We start from the raw sequence: 20,368 nt of genomic DNA, 5'->3' as shown, positions 1-20,368 counted from the left end.
CTTGTCTGTCTCAAAGGAGCTTTGTGAAATTAGATTTGTTAAACCTTGCTAAGTATCATGAGATTCTCACATGGAAAATGTTTCAGAAGTGCAGAGCACTGCGATCTAACAAGTGACCTCCTCTGTCCAACCAGTGTGTGATACATTCTTGTGAAGAAACATTTTCTGCCCTAGTACTTCAGAGATTTTTCTTTTTCCGAAGTGTTTCCTGTGTTCCCCAGTCATATACACGTTAAAACAGTCTAAGAAGAAGGAAAATTTCAAATTAAAAAAATGAAATAAATCCTATTACCAGGAAAAAAAAAAAAGATCCTACATGTGATAGACAAAATGCTTGATGGGACTTCGTAAATCTCCTTCAACAAATTAAAAGACAGACCAGGGTTTCTGATACACGCAGGTCTTACCTACCTGATCCTATCACCAGGACTAGTGAATGGCCAGAAACACAATGGGAAGCCAAATTCTTGTGATTGAGAGCTGCGCCTAATCCACTGCTCCTTGCATGTAGTAATTACGAAGACATTTTCAGTGTTATAAACAAGACCGCTCACAAGTATTTGTATGATCCCTGATGTACAGGGTCTCAGAATGGAGCAGTAGCAATACAGAGATGAAACAAGGGCAGAACTGGGTCCTTACAGTTGTAGCTCTATAGCTGTCTGCTGCTGGCAAGAGATATGGCACACATGGGACTTTCTGCCCTGCTCATGTTGGGCAGCTTCTTATGACAATGGAGTGAGCAACCAGTTTTTCACATGCATTGGACACTTTAGCACAGGAAAGCCTCCATGCTAATAAATTCAGCAGCATGATGGCAGATAAAGTTTTCCTGTCACTCTGGAAGCTGGCATGCTTTGTTCACAGCAAACTGTGCAAAGCTGTTGCTTTAGGATTGCAACAAGACTATCCAGCTTTGCAAAACCCATCAGTTTCAACAAACAAAACCAAAAATACAGGCTACTGCCGCAATTTAAGTGCCAACATATCAATTTCAGTCTCTAATTGCATGCCCTATGTCTTGTTTAAATTGCTGCCTGGAGCTTTGCCAAAACAGATTATTTCACTTAGCTAACGTTATATCTACACTGCAGTTCCGAGCTATAGTGCACATCCCAAGGCAGCCTCAGGTGGTGCAAACTTGGTACTACAGTATGCATAACCCAGGTTCATATTACACTGTCCTGTACTACAGTTAAACACAGCAGAGCACAACACTGGAACACTGTAGAACATAACATAGCCTTAGAATATCAGCTTCCTTCTGAATCTGTTGCCTGCACTTTGATCTTGCTGTTCATTCTGTCAAGACCTGATTTGCAGAATCAGATGTTCAGGTCAGCACAGAAAGAGCTTTAAAAATCAGGACTATTCTGGAACTAGCCTGAAACCAGAGCTCCTTTGAAAAATTAGTCCTTAAAATCAAAGTGTCAGAATATTGTAACTTCAAAATTCCCAGAGTAGTTTCTTGATCTGAATTAATAACAGTTATGGCATCCTTGACCTCCATCATCAGTCACAGCTCTTGGGAATCACTGGGTCACCATCTTCTACTTTTCTTTTATTCTTTGTTTGTTTGTTTTCTTCCATGAAAAATCTACCATCTGGACATCACTGAAGAGCTTTACAGCAAAGAGCATTTCATTAGAGAAGTTTTCCTGTCCCTGTAACACAGGAAGCAGAATTGCTAGAAAAGTGACTTCTGGGGTGCAAGAGAGCTTATGAAATGAGGCAGTAGTTCTGTTTCCCTGTATATAAATAGCTTTGATGCTTAAACTAATAGAAATGAATAAATAAATAACATGCTGTATTTCTTAGGACTATCTTTCTGTGAAGGCTTGACTACACACTGAATAACATTACTTTATGTACAAAATTGGCCAATTTGGGGGAAACATGCATAACAATATGTGTATATATTCTTATTATGGTCTAGTTAAAACAAAATAATTCCTGCTAGGATAAGCTGAAACAAGAATAGCAATGCCAGACCACACAGTTCTGCAATAAATGCTATTGAATAGCTGCACAGAGGACATTCTTATCACCAAATCAAAGTGCTCTTTTTGAGTGAGGACACATGAGCATCTGAATATATGGGCACATAATCAAAAGTTACAACTCACAGAGGCTAGACAATACTCAGACCATCCATTGCACACTGGTGAAAAAAAACAAGTGTCTTGGCCCAACCCAATTGCTTTATATCTGTTATTTTAAATGTCCACAACAAAAATTAAATCCCTTTGTTGCAGCATAAGGCAGTTAATTGCATGTTAGCATCCAGCAAGGTTGTTAAGACTGTGTCAGATGTTACCTGAAGGACAATAACTTATTTAGCCACAGCAATTCCCACACGTGCCTACACCCTCAGGCAACACCACAGGGCAATATCCCATGCTTCCCTTGAGAATAAACTATCCAAGCAGAGTAGACAAGGCTTTATATTAGTTTAAGCAAAAGAAAAGCTCTCTCAGATATCTATTTTACTATGGCATGGATCAGCAACCTGGCCACAGACACCTACAGACTTGAGCCTGCTTCTTGCTACTGCCCCAGGAGGGGCAAGGACAAGGTCTCCCTAGGTCCCATGTTTCAGACAGCTCAGGGGGTTGTGAAAGTCACTGTGCACATATGGTTAGGCAGCAGATTCTGATCTGGAAAACACCAGTTTGCAGTGGGAGTCCGAACTACAGCAGGAAGTTGACTTCTGCAATGTTATCTTAAAATAAAGTTTACATCTATGAAATCTCAAGAGATAAGGGACACCAGAAAGCAAAAAAAATTATGTAGGCTATTTTTACTGAGCTGTCTGCTTTGCTACTGACAACTTATTCTTTAAAATTTGCCTTGTTCTATGGAGGTCGCTCCAAAAGTAATGCCTCCTATTTATTTCCATGGAAACAACAACATCTACAAAGAGCACAATAACACTATTCAGTAGAGCAAATTCTCAGCTATAAAATATTATTTTTTAACTTAGTTGCCACCATTAGCTATGCATTTTCTCCTGTGATGAACGAAAGACTGCATGCCACACTCACAAAAATCTGCACCAGTGAAGGTGACCCACTGTTGCTAGAAAGATGTTCCCCATTCAGCCCATCTATCATGGGACCAAACAGATAGAAGCTAGAAAACATTAAATCCAGACTATACAGTGGGTGTGGTAGGACAGTCGAGATAGGATTGGCAATGTGTCCCATGGTCTTCAAACTGGTATGGGATCTGGAGTTATTGTGTTGCAATAGAAAGACTGTCTTCTTCTCTGGTCTGACTCTGGGATTTTGAGACTTCATCTTAGTCAGTATTGCGATGTAGTGGTCAGAGTGAATGGTTCATTCAGGTTCCAGCAAATCCAGAATGATCACTCCTTTCCTATTCCAAAAGCAGTGCAAATCACTTCAGCCACTGAGGGCTGCATCTTTAACTTATTCTTTGTTGAGGAACTGTCATGCTGTCATTCTTTGGACTGCCATCTTTAGTCTGCCTCAGCTCATAGGGTGACACTATACCTTGTCATCAATAATGATGTGATCCAAGGAACTGTCCCTTTCAGCTTCATACTGTTTCAATATGTCCCGACAAAGTTGTGTACAGTGTTCTTCCTGTTCCTGTGTGAGTATTGATGGGAATCATCTGGCACAAACTTTGCAATATTCAATATATTGAATAATGCAAATATAATAATGCAATAATGTTGCCACCACCATTCCCAGTGCAATGAAGCTAATATTCAACTCTGTACACAGTTCTCCGGTCATATTCCACTGATTTGCATAGATGAGCTGATCAAGATGCTCTTCATTTTGTGGTATGACAGCCATGCATGGGCATCCAGAACATGAGTTGTCTTTTGTGTCACTGTCACCAGTGCTGAAACAAACAATCCACCACCTCACTGTGCTCATATCTACTGTTTGGACTCTGTAAACATTCAGCAAGTGTCAGTGAATGTCAGTGGGTGCAATTTTTTCCACATGGAGGAACTCAGTGACACATCTTTGCTTCTTCCACACTTCCATGTCAGATACCATTTTGTCAGACCGCTCCTCTGCTGTCATTTGTCACACACAACAAAATGCGATGGAATTTTGGTGGGAAGATTCAACCTCTACTTCCATATCACAGACATCTGCTTCTGTCATGGTAGGCGAGCATCATAAAATTGGAAGTGTTACTTTCAATATTACATAGTGCATCACAAGAGGAGAACTAGCCCACAAATTTGCCATCGCATAAGGACTACAGTCAGAACAGCTCAGAAGACTGTTTAAAAAGTAAAAAGTAGGAGAGGCAGTGACTCAATATGTGAATAAATGAGGTCAGAAAGTGCTGTGAAAGAAGTCTGTACATATGTATCCATGATATTTACATAAATTAGAAATTTGCATCTTTTCTAAGTGTATCTGTTTATCAACTGCCCTGATTTTTGGAGAAGAATCACACCTCTGAACAGATGACATGCAAAACTCCACACCTTAGTAAGGAGCATAAGCTGAGACAGAATTTTATCAGCCATTTTTGTTTAATTCTCTATTGGTTTAAACAAACTCAACTTGACAGAAATAAAGAATCTGTTGCAGATGCAGCCCAAAAAGGATTTTGGGGAGACAGCTGGACAGCAGAACAGATATTTAGCACATGCGCAGTATAGTGCAGTCACAAGAGAATATTACCAGTATCCTCTATCAACATTCTTAACCTTTGATTGTCCGAACACGTCTTATTAAAAATCACTACTTATTACTTCCCCTATATATTTTTATAGATATCATCCTTTAAAAATATTTTATTCCCCTTTATTGCAGGTGGCAAATTTGCTCAGACTCTTCCAGATCCCCCAGATAAGTTATGCCTCCACCAGTGCCAAGCTGAGTGACAAATCCCGCTACGACTATTTTGCAAGGACAGTGCCCCCTGACTTCTACCAAGCAAAAGCCATGGCTGAAATCTTACGGTTCTTCAACTGGACTTACGTGTCAACGGTTGCTTCAGAAGGAGACTATGGGGAGACAGGGATTGAAGCCTTTGAGCAGGAAGCTCGCCTCCGCAACATCTGCATTGCCACCTCTGAGAAAGTGGGACGGTCCAACATCAGAAAGTCCTATGATGGTGTGATCAGAGAGTTGCTGCAGAAACCCAATGCCAGAGTGGTGGTGCTGTTCATGCGAGGCGATGACTCTCGGGAGCTCATTGCAGCTGCCAATCGCTTTAATGTTTCCTTCACCTGGATTGCCAGTGATGGATGGGGAGCACAAGAGAGTATTGTCAAAGGTAATGAGCATATAGCCTCTGGGGCAATAACCTTGGAGCTTGCTTCCCATCCAGTTAAAGAGTTTGACAGGTATTTCCAAAGCCTCAGTCCATACAATAACAGACGAAACCCCTGGTTCAAGGACTTTTGGGAGCAAAAATTCCAGTGTAATCTCCAGAATCGAAAGCCCCACAAAAAAACTTGTGACAAGCACTTCACCATCAACAGTTCCAATTATGAGCAAGAATCCAAGATCATGTTTGTTGTGAATGCTGTGTATGCGATGGCCCATGCTTTGCATAAAATGCAGCGGACTCTGTGTCCAAACACCACCAAACTGTGTGATGCTATGAAACATCTGGATGGCAAGAAGCTGTACAAAGATTATCTCCTGAAAGTAAACTTTACAGGTAATAACTTTGCTTTCAGTGCACACACAACATCACTGTAATTAATGAAATATTCATTGGTCACAGTAACAGCAAGCTAAATTCCCTATAGCTACTAATTAGGGTTCAAACAAGGGTCATATTTAAGGAAGGCTACTCTTGTCACAGGAAGAAAGCATGATGAGAACCCTAAAAATATAAATCAGGTTGGTGTTGTTTTCAGCAATAGGATGAGATGTAGGTGGCAACAGTTGTGTTGGAAATGTTACCATCTATCCCATACACTTCTGGACACCAGTATCCATTTCAGTCGTAGCCAGTTTGGCTTTTGCTGGGTATGTCTCAGGGTCAGTGATCATTTCACCACTTGCTACACTAGGCAGTTGCCACTGCGACTATGCCAAGAGTTGGCCTTCTAGTATTTGGACCCTAAACAGTGTCCAATGCCCTTGAAACAGTGATTCCTGCTCTAAAATCAGATAGGTAAAAAATATCTAAATTTGTGGGACAGAGTTATAATCTGTGCTAAAGGTCTTCAAACTTTATGACCAAGTACAAAAGTTAGATTAAATGCGCACAAAAGAGTCATAGGGTGGGTGATCTGGTAATGATATAAGTAAATCTCACAAGGACTGGTTGTGCAGCATAAGACCGGTCTGTGCTTTGGCCATCACAAATGAGTGGGTTTATGTTTGCTTTTAATGTTACACCATACAAGGCTAAGTAGGTCACAAGCATGATGCCCTCTAATTGTTATGTGCCTAATTTTCTGCTGAAGCATTTTCTTTGAGCTTGCATTTCTATGTATTATTCTATGTATTATTAAACTGATATACGCCTGACGAACTGCTAATAAGGGAACATCACACAGTGCTTTCTGTGAGAACTAGCTCCAAGAGGTATAGAAGGGCAAATACACATCATACAACATGGTCAATCTCAAGAGACCATCAGTAAAAGTACAACAGTAATATTAGAAATTATGTGAAACTGTCAGATTGGAACTCAGTGTTTCATTCACTATAAGGTGCTATGGCCTCCCAGCATCTTACTAGTTGATTTGTTTAGCGTATTCCAGGCTTCATGAATCCCACATGCCTTGATTTCTTTGCCACAGAAATCAAGGAAGGGCAGAAGGGACTGGTCATTTCCTGCATCTTACCTTATTCCACAGGAGGTGATTCAGGAAAAGGCATGAGCTTAGACATGCTCTGGTAATACAGGTTCAATCATAAGGAATAATAATGTTCTCAGAGGGAGCAGCTGGAATTTGATATGTTTTAAAACTCTCATTTGAGTGTTGCATGCAATTCAGATGAAGCAACACACATGAGCAGAGCCACATGATGTTTGTGTATGTTATGTTGTTTTGTCTCCTCCTAAAGACTGCTACGTCAGTAAGAACAGTCACATACCATCTCATATATGGAGGTATAGTCAACGTACATATATCACATGAAGTGCTGTAATTGTATTTGATTTATCTATTAATTTTGTGTCTCACAGAAAACAGCATAAAAGCCTTTTCATCATTAGAGCCATGGAAAATTAGAAATAATCACCATGTCTCCTCCCTCTCCATATCACACTTAGAACATAGAAAATATTTTGCTTACATTCATCCCCAAAGATATCTGACTATCTTGAGGTCACTTAGGACCTTAACAACCTACCCCAACGTACTCACCCAGTGCATTCATTCAATTCAATAACTTGAACATCAATAATTTGAAAACATAATCTGATTTTTCTGGATTTAAGTACATACATTTTCCAGTCCATTATTAAATATTCTTAGCTCCATTGCTTGATTCCCAAAAATTTTTCTGTCATGCATATATTTTTAAGCACTCAAACATTTTCGCACTCAGCATTTAGATGTAAAGCCAAGATAACTACTTTTTTCTTTGACCAAAACTCCAGGAAAAGAAATAATTTAGATACAGACAGAAAATTTCACTATCATGATGACTGAAATAGTTTATACTTCTTAAGAATTAGAAACTGAAGCTGCCAAGCTGAAAAAGAAAAAATTCAAAGCCTGTCATTTTGCAACTTTTAAAATGGATAGCTTTTTAGAATCAAATGAACTGTTTTAAAAGTCAGTGAGGAAGTCTTTCAAACTCTGAAGAAACTTGCTTTCAGTTGATTTCCAGTTTAAATTGTTAGAAATCATGGAGAGTTCTTTTCCAAAGGCTTTGTTCCATATGTATTATTGGTAGTTTACAGCATGATTTGCTCATCCCCAGTTGCCTTGTTATCAGTTCTCCCATTATGATGTTAATTCACACTCGAACTGTCTGCAGCCTTTGAAATCAGATGAGTGATTTTTAAGTAGTGAAAGAATCAGCAAGTCTCCTATGACTTCTTTTCAATAACGTGAAATTTTAATACATACAAATTTTGTCATTGATTTGCACAGGACCAAGGACTCATTTTTGCTATTTTCTGCTTGAAGAAATTCTCTGGGTATGTTGCTAATGCAACAAACATTTGATCAACCATGCTTTCATATTTCCAGCTCCAAAACTGAGAACACATACTCAGTCCAGAGTGAGGATAGCATGGATGCCATCAGCCCATTAGCTACCCTACAGTCAAGTCAGACTGATTTTTCTCATTTAGAATCATAAACAGTTTGAGTTGGAAGGGACTTTTAAAGATCATCTAGCTCAACTCCCTGCAATGAACAGAGGTACCACAGCTATATCAGGTTGCTCAGAGCTCTATCCAGCCTGACCTTGAGTTCCTCCAGGGATAGAGCACCAACCACTTCTCAGCACCCATTTCCAGTGCCTCACCACTCTTATCATAGAGAATATTTTCCTTATGTCCAGTGCAAATCTGTCCTCTTTTGGTTTGAAATCTTTTCCCCTTGATCTCTCACTTCTTTAGCATTAGATAGCGATACACACTCAATGAATGAATTAGGCAATAAACAAAAGTGACAACCATGTTTGCTCACACACACAAATGGTTATTTAAGAGATGCCTTCAGTGCTGAAAGGCATAGATAGCTGAGCTTTGCATGCATAAACATGCAGCAGGTAGCATCTTGCAACTTACCATGAAAACATCTGACAAATGGCCCTGAACGTGTTCTCCCATCTTCCCAATACATTCAAACACACCAGTTTGGGCAAATGACAGGATTCGATTATGTGATTAGTGTGACATTGTGGAATTGTAGACATTTACCTTATACGTGTTGATTAGTTTCACCCATTCATCAATTATAGTTAATGGAGGGGATCAGCACTCACAAAGGGCGATTCAGACCATGTGAGATATGATTTGCCCCTATATCTCTTTCAGTTGACAACAGAAGGAGCTGAGCAACTGAGATTCTCACCTGCTGTTTGGCTAAAAGCCTGAGGTAAGCCTCCCAGGCACAGCAGTAATGGGATCTGTAGGGAAATACTCAGGCACCAGCTGATAGCATGGTTGGAGAAGAGGACTGGTCAGGATTTGTGCACTCCCATGCCACTGCTGCTACTGACATGCTGTGTGACAGGTACTTCATAAACACCTCTGGGGGTTACTTATTTCTCCCTGTTCCTTAAACTGAAATAACTGAATGCAGTGGCATGCAAGCAAGTTGAAATTTCCTTCCTTATTTTCTGCGACATACACAGAGAACATATTTCTCTTACAAGTCAATAAGATGTAGATGACAAATGTGTTATCCTGAATCTTTTCTCTAAGGGAAAGCTGTTTACTCCCAGTACCCAGTTCCAGCAGCAAGATCTGAGAATACAAAGACCGGCCAACAAGTAAATATATCCACACCATCTCAGTGCTTGTTTGGGCTTTCAAGGAGTTATATGCTGGTTCATCCACTTGGCTTTCCTGTGCTCTTTGTTCCTTCCTGAGAACACAAGTGCAGCATTTGACGTTACGAATCGTGATGCTATTCTGCTGATAAGGAGACAGTGGTTCAAGAGGCTGTTAGCTTTTATTGCCACTACAACAGTGTCAAACTAAAGCAAGGAGCTCCATAGAAGACAGTGAGGAATAAACTCAGAGCGGACTCTCAAGGAAGGTGTGAATCTGGGGATTGGCCCCAGCAGAAGGCAAAGTTCCACATATCCAGAAGCCCACCTTCTCTGACAGATAGAGATGTCAGTACAGCAACCAGTGCTAAATGTTTCAACTCCTTTAAACCATTGGGATCAAACAGAAAAGAACTACAACAACAGATCGGTACCAATTTTAGGCAACACCCACATTTATAGCATTCAGTGTCTTGTCCTACTTATTTCATCCTCCACAGCTAAAGGAGAGTCCATCAGCCTCTTTTCCTAGGTGACAGTAATAGGACAAGAGGCAATGGCCTCAAGTTGTGCCAGGGGAGGTTCGAGTTGCATGTTAGGAAGGATTTCTTTTCAAAAAGAGTGGAGAGGCATTGGAACAGCCTGCCAAGGGAGGTGGTGGAGTCACCAACCCTGGAGGCATTCAAGAAACATGTAGATGTGGCTCAGAGAGACATGGTTAATGGACATAGTGGGGATGAGTTGGTGATTGGACTAGATGATCTTAGAGATAATTTCCAATCTTAGTGATTGTATTACTCTACGTTCCTCCCCATATTATGTTAATCATGCTGCTCCGCTGCTGTAGTAAAGTCTACATCACCAGTCTAAAGTCTACATCATTGCTGATATTCGGCAAAATTCTGTCCTGTGGGTGAACAGAATGATCATTTGATATGAAAAAGAGGTTGAAAATTTCAGGTCTGATTTGTCACCTTTCACCCACTGGATTTTATGACACCATTTTTATTGCCATCTGGCCCTACATTTCTTTGTGTGGTTAATTTTTCTTTCTCTGCCTCAGTCAGCATCCATATAGTATGAAAATAAAATGTGAACTTGCCTTCACATGTTCTCTTGTACACTGCTGCAGTGGGAAAATACATTCACAGGCCATTTCTGCAATATGCATCCCACCTATGTAGGAAAGAGCTTAAAAATTTATGTTCTGTAACAGGCTGATGTCACTTCAGTTCTGAGCACAAGGGCATTGCAAGGTCCCTGCTCTGGTATTTAGTCATAAATATTTCCTGTAAATGGTCCACTCTATAGCTCAGTGTCCTACAAGGCTGGCATGAACAAATGATGTGAGTGCTGTCACCAGCAGAGTACAGATGCAGAAACTTCAAAGGCCAGATATAAATTTACAGCACAGAATACCCGTTGGTAGACATGCAGAATAAAGCTAGATCTGATATCCCAGGCCGTGCAGCAGACAGCCCCACTGTCTTCTTCCCCAGGGAGCTTCTGCTCATCAGGTCAGATCTTCTTTGCACTCAGTCAACTGTAAGGTCCTGCTGAACTTCCCTGTGATGCTTGTATGTAATATAAACCAAATCAACACTTACACTTGAAGATGAATTGTTCATAGGAAAAAGCATCCAATTCCTTCTGAATCATAAAAGTTTTCAAAGTATAATACATGACGGATTTGTGGTCAATAAATCAAAGCAAAAATAATGTGAATTCCCCAAGATACTCATTAAAAATATATGTGAAATGTTGTCTAGGATTTGTAAGAAAAATTACTGCCTTTTCTCCCACCTTGTGGGACCACAAAGGTGTCATAGCATTTAAAAACTTGAAAGCATCCAAAGGAAGTGAAAGCATATTTGAGATGTGCTATTTCAGAGTAGAAGAGCAGTTGAACATAGAGAATTTTCCCATACTTTTCTCTACATTAGAGTTAGATTGGTACATATGCATGGAGTTCTAGTGAGATTTTGACAGAGTGGTTTTCCGATATCCCTATCTGCTTTTTCCCTCCTCCAACTGCCACACTGCATATGTAGCTGCTCATGTGGATCTGCAGTGTCTTTCTCTGAGGAAACTTTATGACTCTGAGAGGTATCTGTGCAGAACTCTTTTGCTTACCTCTCCCTAAGTCTTTTAATATGTTTATATATTCACATATGTATGGATTTTGTTTATATACGTGTATACGCATTTATCTTTCCAACCTTAAAGATTCTGCGACTCTTTGTCCATGGAGGTGCTCAAGAAAAGGACAGGTGTGGCACTGAGGGATATGGTTCAGTGGGCATGGTGTGGATGAGTAGTGATGGGTGGCCTGATCTAATGGCTGGCAGCCCTGCCCATGACACGGGTGTTGAAACTAGATAATCTTTAAGAATCCCTCCAACTTAAGCCATTCTGTGATTCAGTGGTAGGACTATATGATCTTAGTGGTCTTTTCTACCGTAATGATTCTATGATTCTGCAATACATGCATTTCTAATTATAAGTGTATATTATAGACCCATAGTTTTTAGAGTGATATAGTTGAACAACAAATCAAGTCAGAAGAGATATCTGGAGGTCTTTAGCTCAGACTCTCACTCAAAGCAGGGTAACTTGCAAGATCAGACCAAATTGCTCAGAGCTTAACAGATGTAAATGGGCTGAAATTATTTTTTAAAAAATCACCATTTTGACATGGAACCATTTTATCCTCTAGCTTAGGTTTTAGATATCATAGCGGCAAATAATGTGATCTGCTCTCTGATCCAAATAAAATTTTTATTGTAACTTCTCTTGCCATGATGGTAGGCCAGTAACCTACCTATTAATGGGAGCTATTATCTAGTCAGAGATCATCATAAAACACTTCTTTTTCATGCTTTTATTTGGTACTAATTACACTAATTGGCCTGAGTGTGCAGGGGCAGAGGTTGAATTCCATTCTCACCTCCTGAGATGAGCTCAGCTGAGCTCCAACAGCAGAGGCTGAATTCTGCTGACTATTACTTCCCTGCTGATTCAAGCACAAAGTACTTCTGCCTGTTGCCACCATTCTGGGCACTGAGCTTCCATGAACAAGAAGTGAAATGCAGCTTTAGCAAGACACAAAGAAGAAATAACTTTCCAGGAAGACTCTGGAAGAATGTTACATTTGACCTTCTCCCAGCTGGCTGCCATTTCTGGAAAGCCTGCAGAAACCAGCATACGGAATGGCCTCTAAATCCTTACAACAGCATACTTAGGTGAAAGTACCTTCACATCCCTAAAATAACAAGCAGTTCTTCACTTCTTTTTTTTCTTCTAATCTGTTATTCATACAATCACTTCAGTTTCACTATGAAAAAACTGAACATAAACAGCCACCAAATCATAGACTCCTAGAATCATATAATGGCTTGGGTTGGAAGGGACCTTAAGGCCCTTAAGGCCAGTCCCAAGTCCCCTGCTGTGGGCTGGTTGCTCCCCATCAGTTCAGGCTGCCCAGAGCCCCATCCAGTCTGGTCATGTGCACCAGGGATGGGGCATCCACAACTTCTTTGGGCAACTTGTTGTACTGCCTTGCATCTGACTTCTAGTCAGCTTCATTCATATTAATGAAGTAGCCTCTAGACCTCTCACAAATCTATATATCACACAGTGCCACGGGGGTGTATAAATGAGGATAAGATTAGAGATCATGTTTATGGAGCAACACATGATTTAAAAACTGAGCAATGATTTTCATTCAGATCACATATTTGAGAGACAGAAGGCTCGGTAACCTAATTTCTCTAAATCACAGACTTTCTGTGTTTGCCTGCTGTTAGTTTTATAATAGTTATTATTTCATCTTTTGTTCCACTGGCAAATGTCATGTGAATCCCAAACACCTGGGCACAGTCAAAGCGCTTGGAGGGGCAAGAGGATGCAGGCAGCTTCTTCATCCCCCAGCCAAGCACACTCATTTTTCCTGTCCCATGGGTCTCTACAGGGGACAGCTCTGGAAATACCGTAGAATTCCATTCTTATTGTTCACACAGTTTGACCTATGCAAGAATATACATGCAACTGGAAAGCTGCTAATTCTTGTGACCTTGAAGGGCAAGATATCATGTGAGGAAAGAGTCTTGTTCAGGATTCCTACTTCTCATGTTTTAATATCTAATTTGGCTCTGAAAAGCCAACAGAATGACCATGTTCTGTTCTCTTAATTTCTATAGAGCAGTTCCAGAAGTATTCTTAGTCTCACGCACATGGTGAGAGGCTGTACTCAGTATTAATAAGGATGAGGACAAGGACACAGTACTTTGCATAGGGATGCAACAGGACAGTGCGACATACTGGGAAAATAAACACCCTTCTATGCAATCCAGGTGTGTCCGGGACTTCTCAGAGAAAATGCTTTTTGCAAAAGGAAATGCAAAAAAAAAGCAACCGACCAACCAAACAAACAAAAAAACCCACAGAAATCATACACTCAAATAGCTAGTTCCAAAAATAACACAATGCTACATAATTTTTTACCAAATCTCTCTTGGCAGCTAATAGTTATGCTAGAAAGGTAACATTGAAAGCATCTTGCATAGAAAAATATTTTTTCTCCTTCATATCATTTCATTCCTGAAGACATTTTCTTCACAGAAAGCACATTGCAAAGATATTCTCAGGCTAACACTGACTTAATGGGATCTCATACCAAACCAGTATAGCTGCACAAACATGACACAGCCTTCAGCCCACTCCAGTGAAGAAATGTAGATGCAGATCTTGAACTCTAAATCATTATATAACACATTTCCAAGCAAATCTGCCACAAGATGACTGCTGTATTTGTCCCTGTTAAACTGCGGTCCAGATGAGCATGTGAACCTATTTCAGCTTTCTTCTATTGCCTTCAACTTTGATGCTGCCTATTTCTAACTCCCAGTGCAGAAACAATGGCTGAGCCAAGGATTTGCAGATCCAAACCAAAGTATACCTTCCAAAAAAACTCTGTAAGAGCACTCTTCACAAATTGACCTTCTACGTAATTCCCATCAGCTGCAAACTGGATGAACTTGGCAGAGAGATGTGTTCAAGGGTGACTTTCTTTCTCTTCCTCATCTATTAGATCCACATTTCTAAACACCTCTAAAAACATTTCAGAGAATGTCTGCTTTGGCATTACTGCAATATTTATGGCTATTTTGTTAGCAGATACAGGATATAATGTAAAAAGATATTTCAATGCTGTTATCTGGGTGAGTCATTTCCTTATGTTCCTTTCTTCCTGCCATGAAAACATATTTTGTCTGAGGATGAATACAAAATGAATACAAAGAATGTTAAAATTCTCCGAGGCAGCAGGAAGAGCACACACATTCACGAACAGGGATATCAGAATCAGAGAAACTTATAAAAAACTGTCCACAAAACTCTGCCTAGAGCATGGCTCAGTCACAGGAGATATCCTTTGATTTGCTTTCTCACTTTTTGCTCCATGCAGCAGCAGTTAGAAGCCATTCAGCTGCCCATCACTGGGACATAAAGAGGTTCAGTTGCAAGTCACAATGGTGATTTCTCCAAATATAGGTCTTTACAATTGAGGTATATGAATCATAAAATATTACTAAAATCTTTAAGTTGGACTGTAGGGTCCGCGCAGCACAACTCCCTTACACTTAAGCCCACAAGAACAACATAGAGCTGAGTGGTGGTATTGAGAATGATGGCTGCCAATACTCAACAAAAAGAAAGCAGAGGTGCTCCACAGTGCCAAGCCCCTCAGTCTTGCATTCACTTTTCATCTCCTACAGTTTTACTTTTGTCATTACAAGTCCATCTTCCTACTTGCCAATACATGAATTATCTACCGTACCTCTTCTGGTCTAATGGCACACATATATTTATCACTTTTCCTATAGAAGTAATTCAAAAGTACTTTGGAAGGCTGAGACTCTCACTAAATTTGAATGTGCAATCCTTTTTCTGCTCAGTAGAAGTTTCATGAAGAACATGTTCCTGTTTGCTGTTACACAGGTTCCTGACAATTTCGTACACGAGAGAATAAGCTAATACAGCAATTCCTTTGTATGTATGAAATAGTTGCCACTTCTGTGGCTGAAATACAAGGCTTGACTAAGAAAATACATTAATTTTAGCCAGAGGAGGAAAAGCTCTGTGCAGAGTGGAAACGGGGAAACTATCAGAATGAGAAAACTGGGTGAAACACAGACTTGAAGAAAGTCCTTACACTTAAAGCGTTTGTCACAGAAATCCTGTGTAATGCCATGGCTGAGAGCATATGGATTTTAAGGATGGACTTTGATTTGTAATAGATGCATCAGTATTTCTTCAATACGGTGCCACATCATCAACCACACTCCTGTATGGGAAGGTTGGATCAGAAAAAGCACACACACGTGCATACACGCACATATACTCTCAAAAACACTCACTGTTTTTACACCTAATTAAAGTTACTTCATGAATGATTGTTGAGTTCACATTAGCAGAATGTAGTGAACAATGAATCAAAAGGCAGTAATCTTTTTTCTACAGAAGAGGGGGGATAATCTCATAATGTTATGGTAGCAGCACTGATCAGTTACAGCATCCATGGCCAGGAGACAGCCACAGGAGAGAGTATTTCTTTTCTCCATCTTTCTTTTGTTCCCTTTCTTGCAGAAGCCATTAAAGTCCTTGTAACTACTCATTATCTCCTTCATCATTTCACCATACACAGGATGTTTTGCATATGCTGTATAAATATACTTCTCTCCCTTGATTGTGCCTTCTCTTCTCTTGTTTCCAAGGTTGAATTCATTTAGTGATCAGTAACTGACTCTTTGTGTGTGCTTGTATATCTGGAGCCTCAAGCATCTTTCTCTGCTTCAGCTACAGATCTCACCTACTCTCTTCCTTTGGGAATACTTTATTTGTGATTCTTTACATTTCACAGTTGGTCTTGAATTTACTACAAAACATGAGAAAATATTTGTTCATATGCACAAGTGTATTAGGTGGACTTGCTGGCCTCTGCCAGTCTAGGCAGCAAAGACATAAATAACTATATATCCTGTGATCCTAATGTTCTTGAAAATAAAAAACATGGCACCAAGTAAATTTTACCTATAGAGTCTCCAAAAGTTGATTTTTTCCATAATATTTGTGCATGGTCCTAAGTGGTGGAGCAGCTGATCTCTGCACTGAGATCTTGACGCCAGTTCAGTACATAGGCCCACTGGACAATGACAGACCTCCACCAGATGGTGCCAAATAAGACAGGTATGGTGCTGTCAGGATTTGTTAATAAAAAAAGTTCTGAAATAAGTATGTTAAACTCCTATCGCATTTGCATGCGTATATGAATAAATGCATCAAGGCTAATAAACAGTGCAGTAACTGAAAGATTTTTTAAAAAATCATCCTAAGGGCACTTTAGAAAAGTCAGAAGAGGATTTGAGGCAGTACTGTTAGTGAGCCTTCTAGATCTCTGAAATACTTTATCAGTCTGAGCCTATCAATGAGTCTCTGCTTCAACCTTTAAACAGGCAAACAAATCAACATTTCTTTTCACATCTTTCCCTGAGGTCCAGTGATTGCTGCTGCTGTTGCTGAACTGATTCATTGGAGCAAAACATGAGCAAAAATTATTTTGTGCTCCCAGTTTTATCTTTTCCACCTGAAAGCAGAAGAATTTGCAAGTATTAATAGGACATGCAGCGTGCATGTTGCAGAATAACACACTCCAGTGAACAGTGATGATGCTGGGAGAGGTGATGTGCTGCTTTTGTAGCTGGTGTGTGATATGTGTGAAAAAAAACAAAAAGAGGGGTGTTCTTACCCTTCATCTCACTATCTCCTTACTGAAATTTGTTGTTGGGAGAAACCACTTTCACATCTAGATTGATTGACTCAGCATTTGGTCATTCATAAGATATACTTTATTGAATATTGACTTAACGAGCCATTTTAGTAGATATGCATTTCTAGCTATTGTATTATTGTATGGACATGAGGAAAAAGAAAAATCCAGACTCAACCTTTTACAAAGGTTGTCACACTTACTGTATGCAGGGGACTATCTGAAAGTACTACTTTGATGATTTCTTCATCACTGGCCAAAATTCGACACTGCCAGCTTCTTTAATCTATTTCTTCACACAGTACAGGAGTTCTGTAAGGAATGTACAAGCCTAGAATAGATGCCCTGGCAAAATTTAAGTTAAATAAATATCAGCCACTTTTTTCGCATGCATATTGTATTCACAGAGAAAAATGCTCCTCTGCAGAATCTTATAAAATAAAATGCATGGAACATTTATGCTTTCAGCTGAACTCCAAGTTTTCTTTGTCATCCATCAACATTATACGAAATGCTATAACTGAGCTGCATAATATGCCTGAGCTAAAGATTGTAATGTGTGTTTCATTACAGTATTATTTCTTTATTCAAAGTTTGAACAATCCTATGATGCCTTTATCTCCACAAAAGGTTCAGTAAATTTCAGCTTTGGTTATTTCAGAAAGATGCTTTCCTTAGAATTCACTACTTCATTGCTTTCTTCTCCTATTGGAAATACAATTTCACTTGTCAAATTTCCTCATGATTAGTAATTTTTAGGGTGATTGCTGAGAGTTTGCAGCAGCTTCTTAACAAAAATAACAGCATAGAGTCATGGGATTCATAGGAAAAGTCAATACCTTTATTAAACTGATGACATAGCTGGGGAAAAAAAATTGGCATAATACATCTTTTTTGTATCTTGTCTTGCATCTTCATCAGGGCCTTCTGTTTCCAAACTATGTATCTTTAAAGAAGAAAAAAAAAAAAAACCTCTCAGCAATCGCTCCGCAAATGGATAGTAATGAGGCTCTTTGCAAAGTGAGACTGTTTCCAGAAGGAAATAAAAAACTGATATACTGAAGACCAAGCAGAGCTGTTCCTTCAAAACATTTGAAGGTCAAAATTATTGAGCAAATTTTCCAATGACCAAATGAAATGGCCTTGTACCTGAAAGCTTGTGCACTTCTTCCATCTATAGACTGGTCTAATAAAAAGCCTTGTCTACAAGCTTGGAATTTGTTTAATCCTAGACCATCACATCTACAGTGTTACTACTAAATGCTATTATATTATACAGTTAAATCTTTGTCAGCTCACCTGAACTGGGAGTGTCTTCATATCTTGCCAATTAGGAAATAACTGCCAGAGGGTCTATTTCAAGGTTCATTTGGTTCTGATCTCTAAGGGCAAATGATCTAACTGAATTATTCAGAGCACTGTCTGGAAACACCTCTCTAATCCTCAAATCCCCACAGAGGAGAGGATGTTTTAACCAACATCCTTTAATATCTTAAAAAAACTTAATCTATTCATGTTTCCTTTAGGCCAAAAGGAAGAACGACAAAAGAATTTGCTAGCTATTCAACATTTCCTTAGCCATCAGCTACTATATGCAATCTGGGGAATGCAACACATCATGAAATTGTGCCTCCAAAACAAGTTAGATTTGTGTTCCTGTGACTTAATGTAGTCCCTCTCTTAGTCCAAAAGGAAGTGAATTTAAAAAACACAACAAAAAATTAAATGTAGCCTCAGCTACATCAGAGATGAATTGATGTTTAAGGTATGGCTCAGGTTCCTGTTGCTGAGGTTAAATGAGAATGTCCTTCATACAGTTCTGGAGCAGGGAAAGCCTGACCCCCAAATGTTAATGGTCTAGCAAATGCCAGACAACTCACCAGGAAACTCATCTGGCTCTTCAGGCCAACCCAGAATTTACAGTTCCAGCTCCCAAGCTTTTGTACTGTCACCATAACATTGGCCATAATTCTTCATAATAGGATTGCGTTATCTTTGCTTATGTCTACGAAATAACTAATTGGCCTACGGGAGGAGTTAGGCTGTTTGAAGTTACAGTTTAATTTCCTTTGCAATTACAAGTTGATTGCTGGTATAAACTACCTTGCATGCATTTTGTGTCTTGTGCCAGCCATTTCCTAAAGTGGGTAATCTTAAATTAAAAGAGTGGCATCAGTTGAAAGGCATTGCTACATTGGAATCTCATAGTTCATTCATATCAATTATCAATCAAATAGACATGAGGAAAAAAAAAAAAAAGAAAAAAGAGGGAATAAAAAGCTTGAATACTTTTGCATAAATGGTTGGGTATTTTCTAATGCAATTTTACCAAAGAACTTCAAGAAATCTTCTTCATTTCAGGGGATTATTTTTTGTAATTTTTAATAGTAAAATACAATGGTTGAAAAATATGCACATCTTTTTGCTTTCAAAATCAAAAGTCTTTGATAAATTAGAAGTCCCCTTTTAATTCTCTTCATTTACCTAAAAGAAAGAATGAATTTCTAATGAAAATTACATCCCCTTGATGAATGTTTGTAGCTTAGAATCTAACTTATTTTCTCCAAACCCTAAGGATCCCACACACGTCTAAGAGCTACACAAGCAAGGGAACAGTACACACCTAAAACTGTAAAACTTTATTCTCAGGGCAAGTGTTTTGTAAGGCAGGTAGGTAGGCAAGAAATTTTTCACTCAGTTAAACTGAGAAGAATGGCAGAAAGAATAAAATTCTCAAATCTTTTATACCCTTAGTTTATTTTATTAGATGTATCTGAGCTAGTTACTCTCATTATGGTTGGCCAAAACAAAAACACAGGTAAAGTTCAGCTGATCTATCTTACTTTAAGATGAACCCTAGAAATGTCACTTTTTTGTAGGACTGGAGCGTTGGATGCCTAACCAGATAGCTGCATGGAGTACCTTTGCAGCTAGTCCTGGAGAAACTTTTCCATGCCTGACTACTGCTAATCCTATGAGGGTATATAAGGTCTTAAGATTCCCCATAGCAAGTGATATTCTAACCTGGAAGAGGAACCATAGAGAGTTGGAAAATACATAGACATAGACATAGACATATAGACATAGACATAGACATAGACATAGACATAGACATAGACATAGA

The 20,368-nt window shown here is 39.3% G+C and overlaps 1 protein-coding gene across 2 annotated transcripts in view; it reads left to right on the top strand.

The window, feature by feature from the left end:
- The window catches only part of GRM3 (glutamate metabotropic receptor 3), a 47,468-nt gene that overhangs the window by 7,866 nt on the left and 19,234 nt on the right, over positions 1-20,368 (top strand). For both annotated transcript variants that reach the window (XM_042872621.1, XM_042872620.1), the window contains exon 2: positions 4,812-5,667. In XM_042872621.1, coding sequence (XP_042728555.1) covers positions 4,812-5,667 — 856 coding nt within the window. The remainder of the gene's footprint in view (positions 1-4,811; positions 5,668-20,368) is intronic.

The sequence above is a fragment of the Lagopus leucura genome, unplaced genomic scaffold (assembly GCF_019238085.1).
Source record: "Lagopus leucura isolate 7727_CA_CO unplaced genomic scaffold, USGS_WTPT01 Super-Scaffold_100008, whole genome shotgun sequence".
NCBI lineage: Eukaryota > Metazoa > Chordata > Aves > Galliformes > Phasianidae > Lagopus > Lagopus leucura.
Note: the sequence above shows the minus strand (reverse complement) of the source record. Positions and strands in the feature narration are given on the sequence as shown.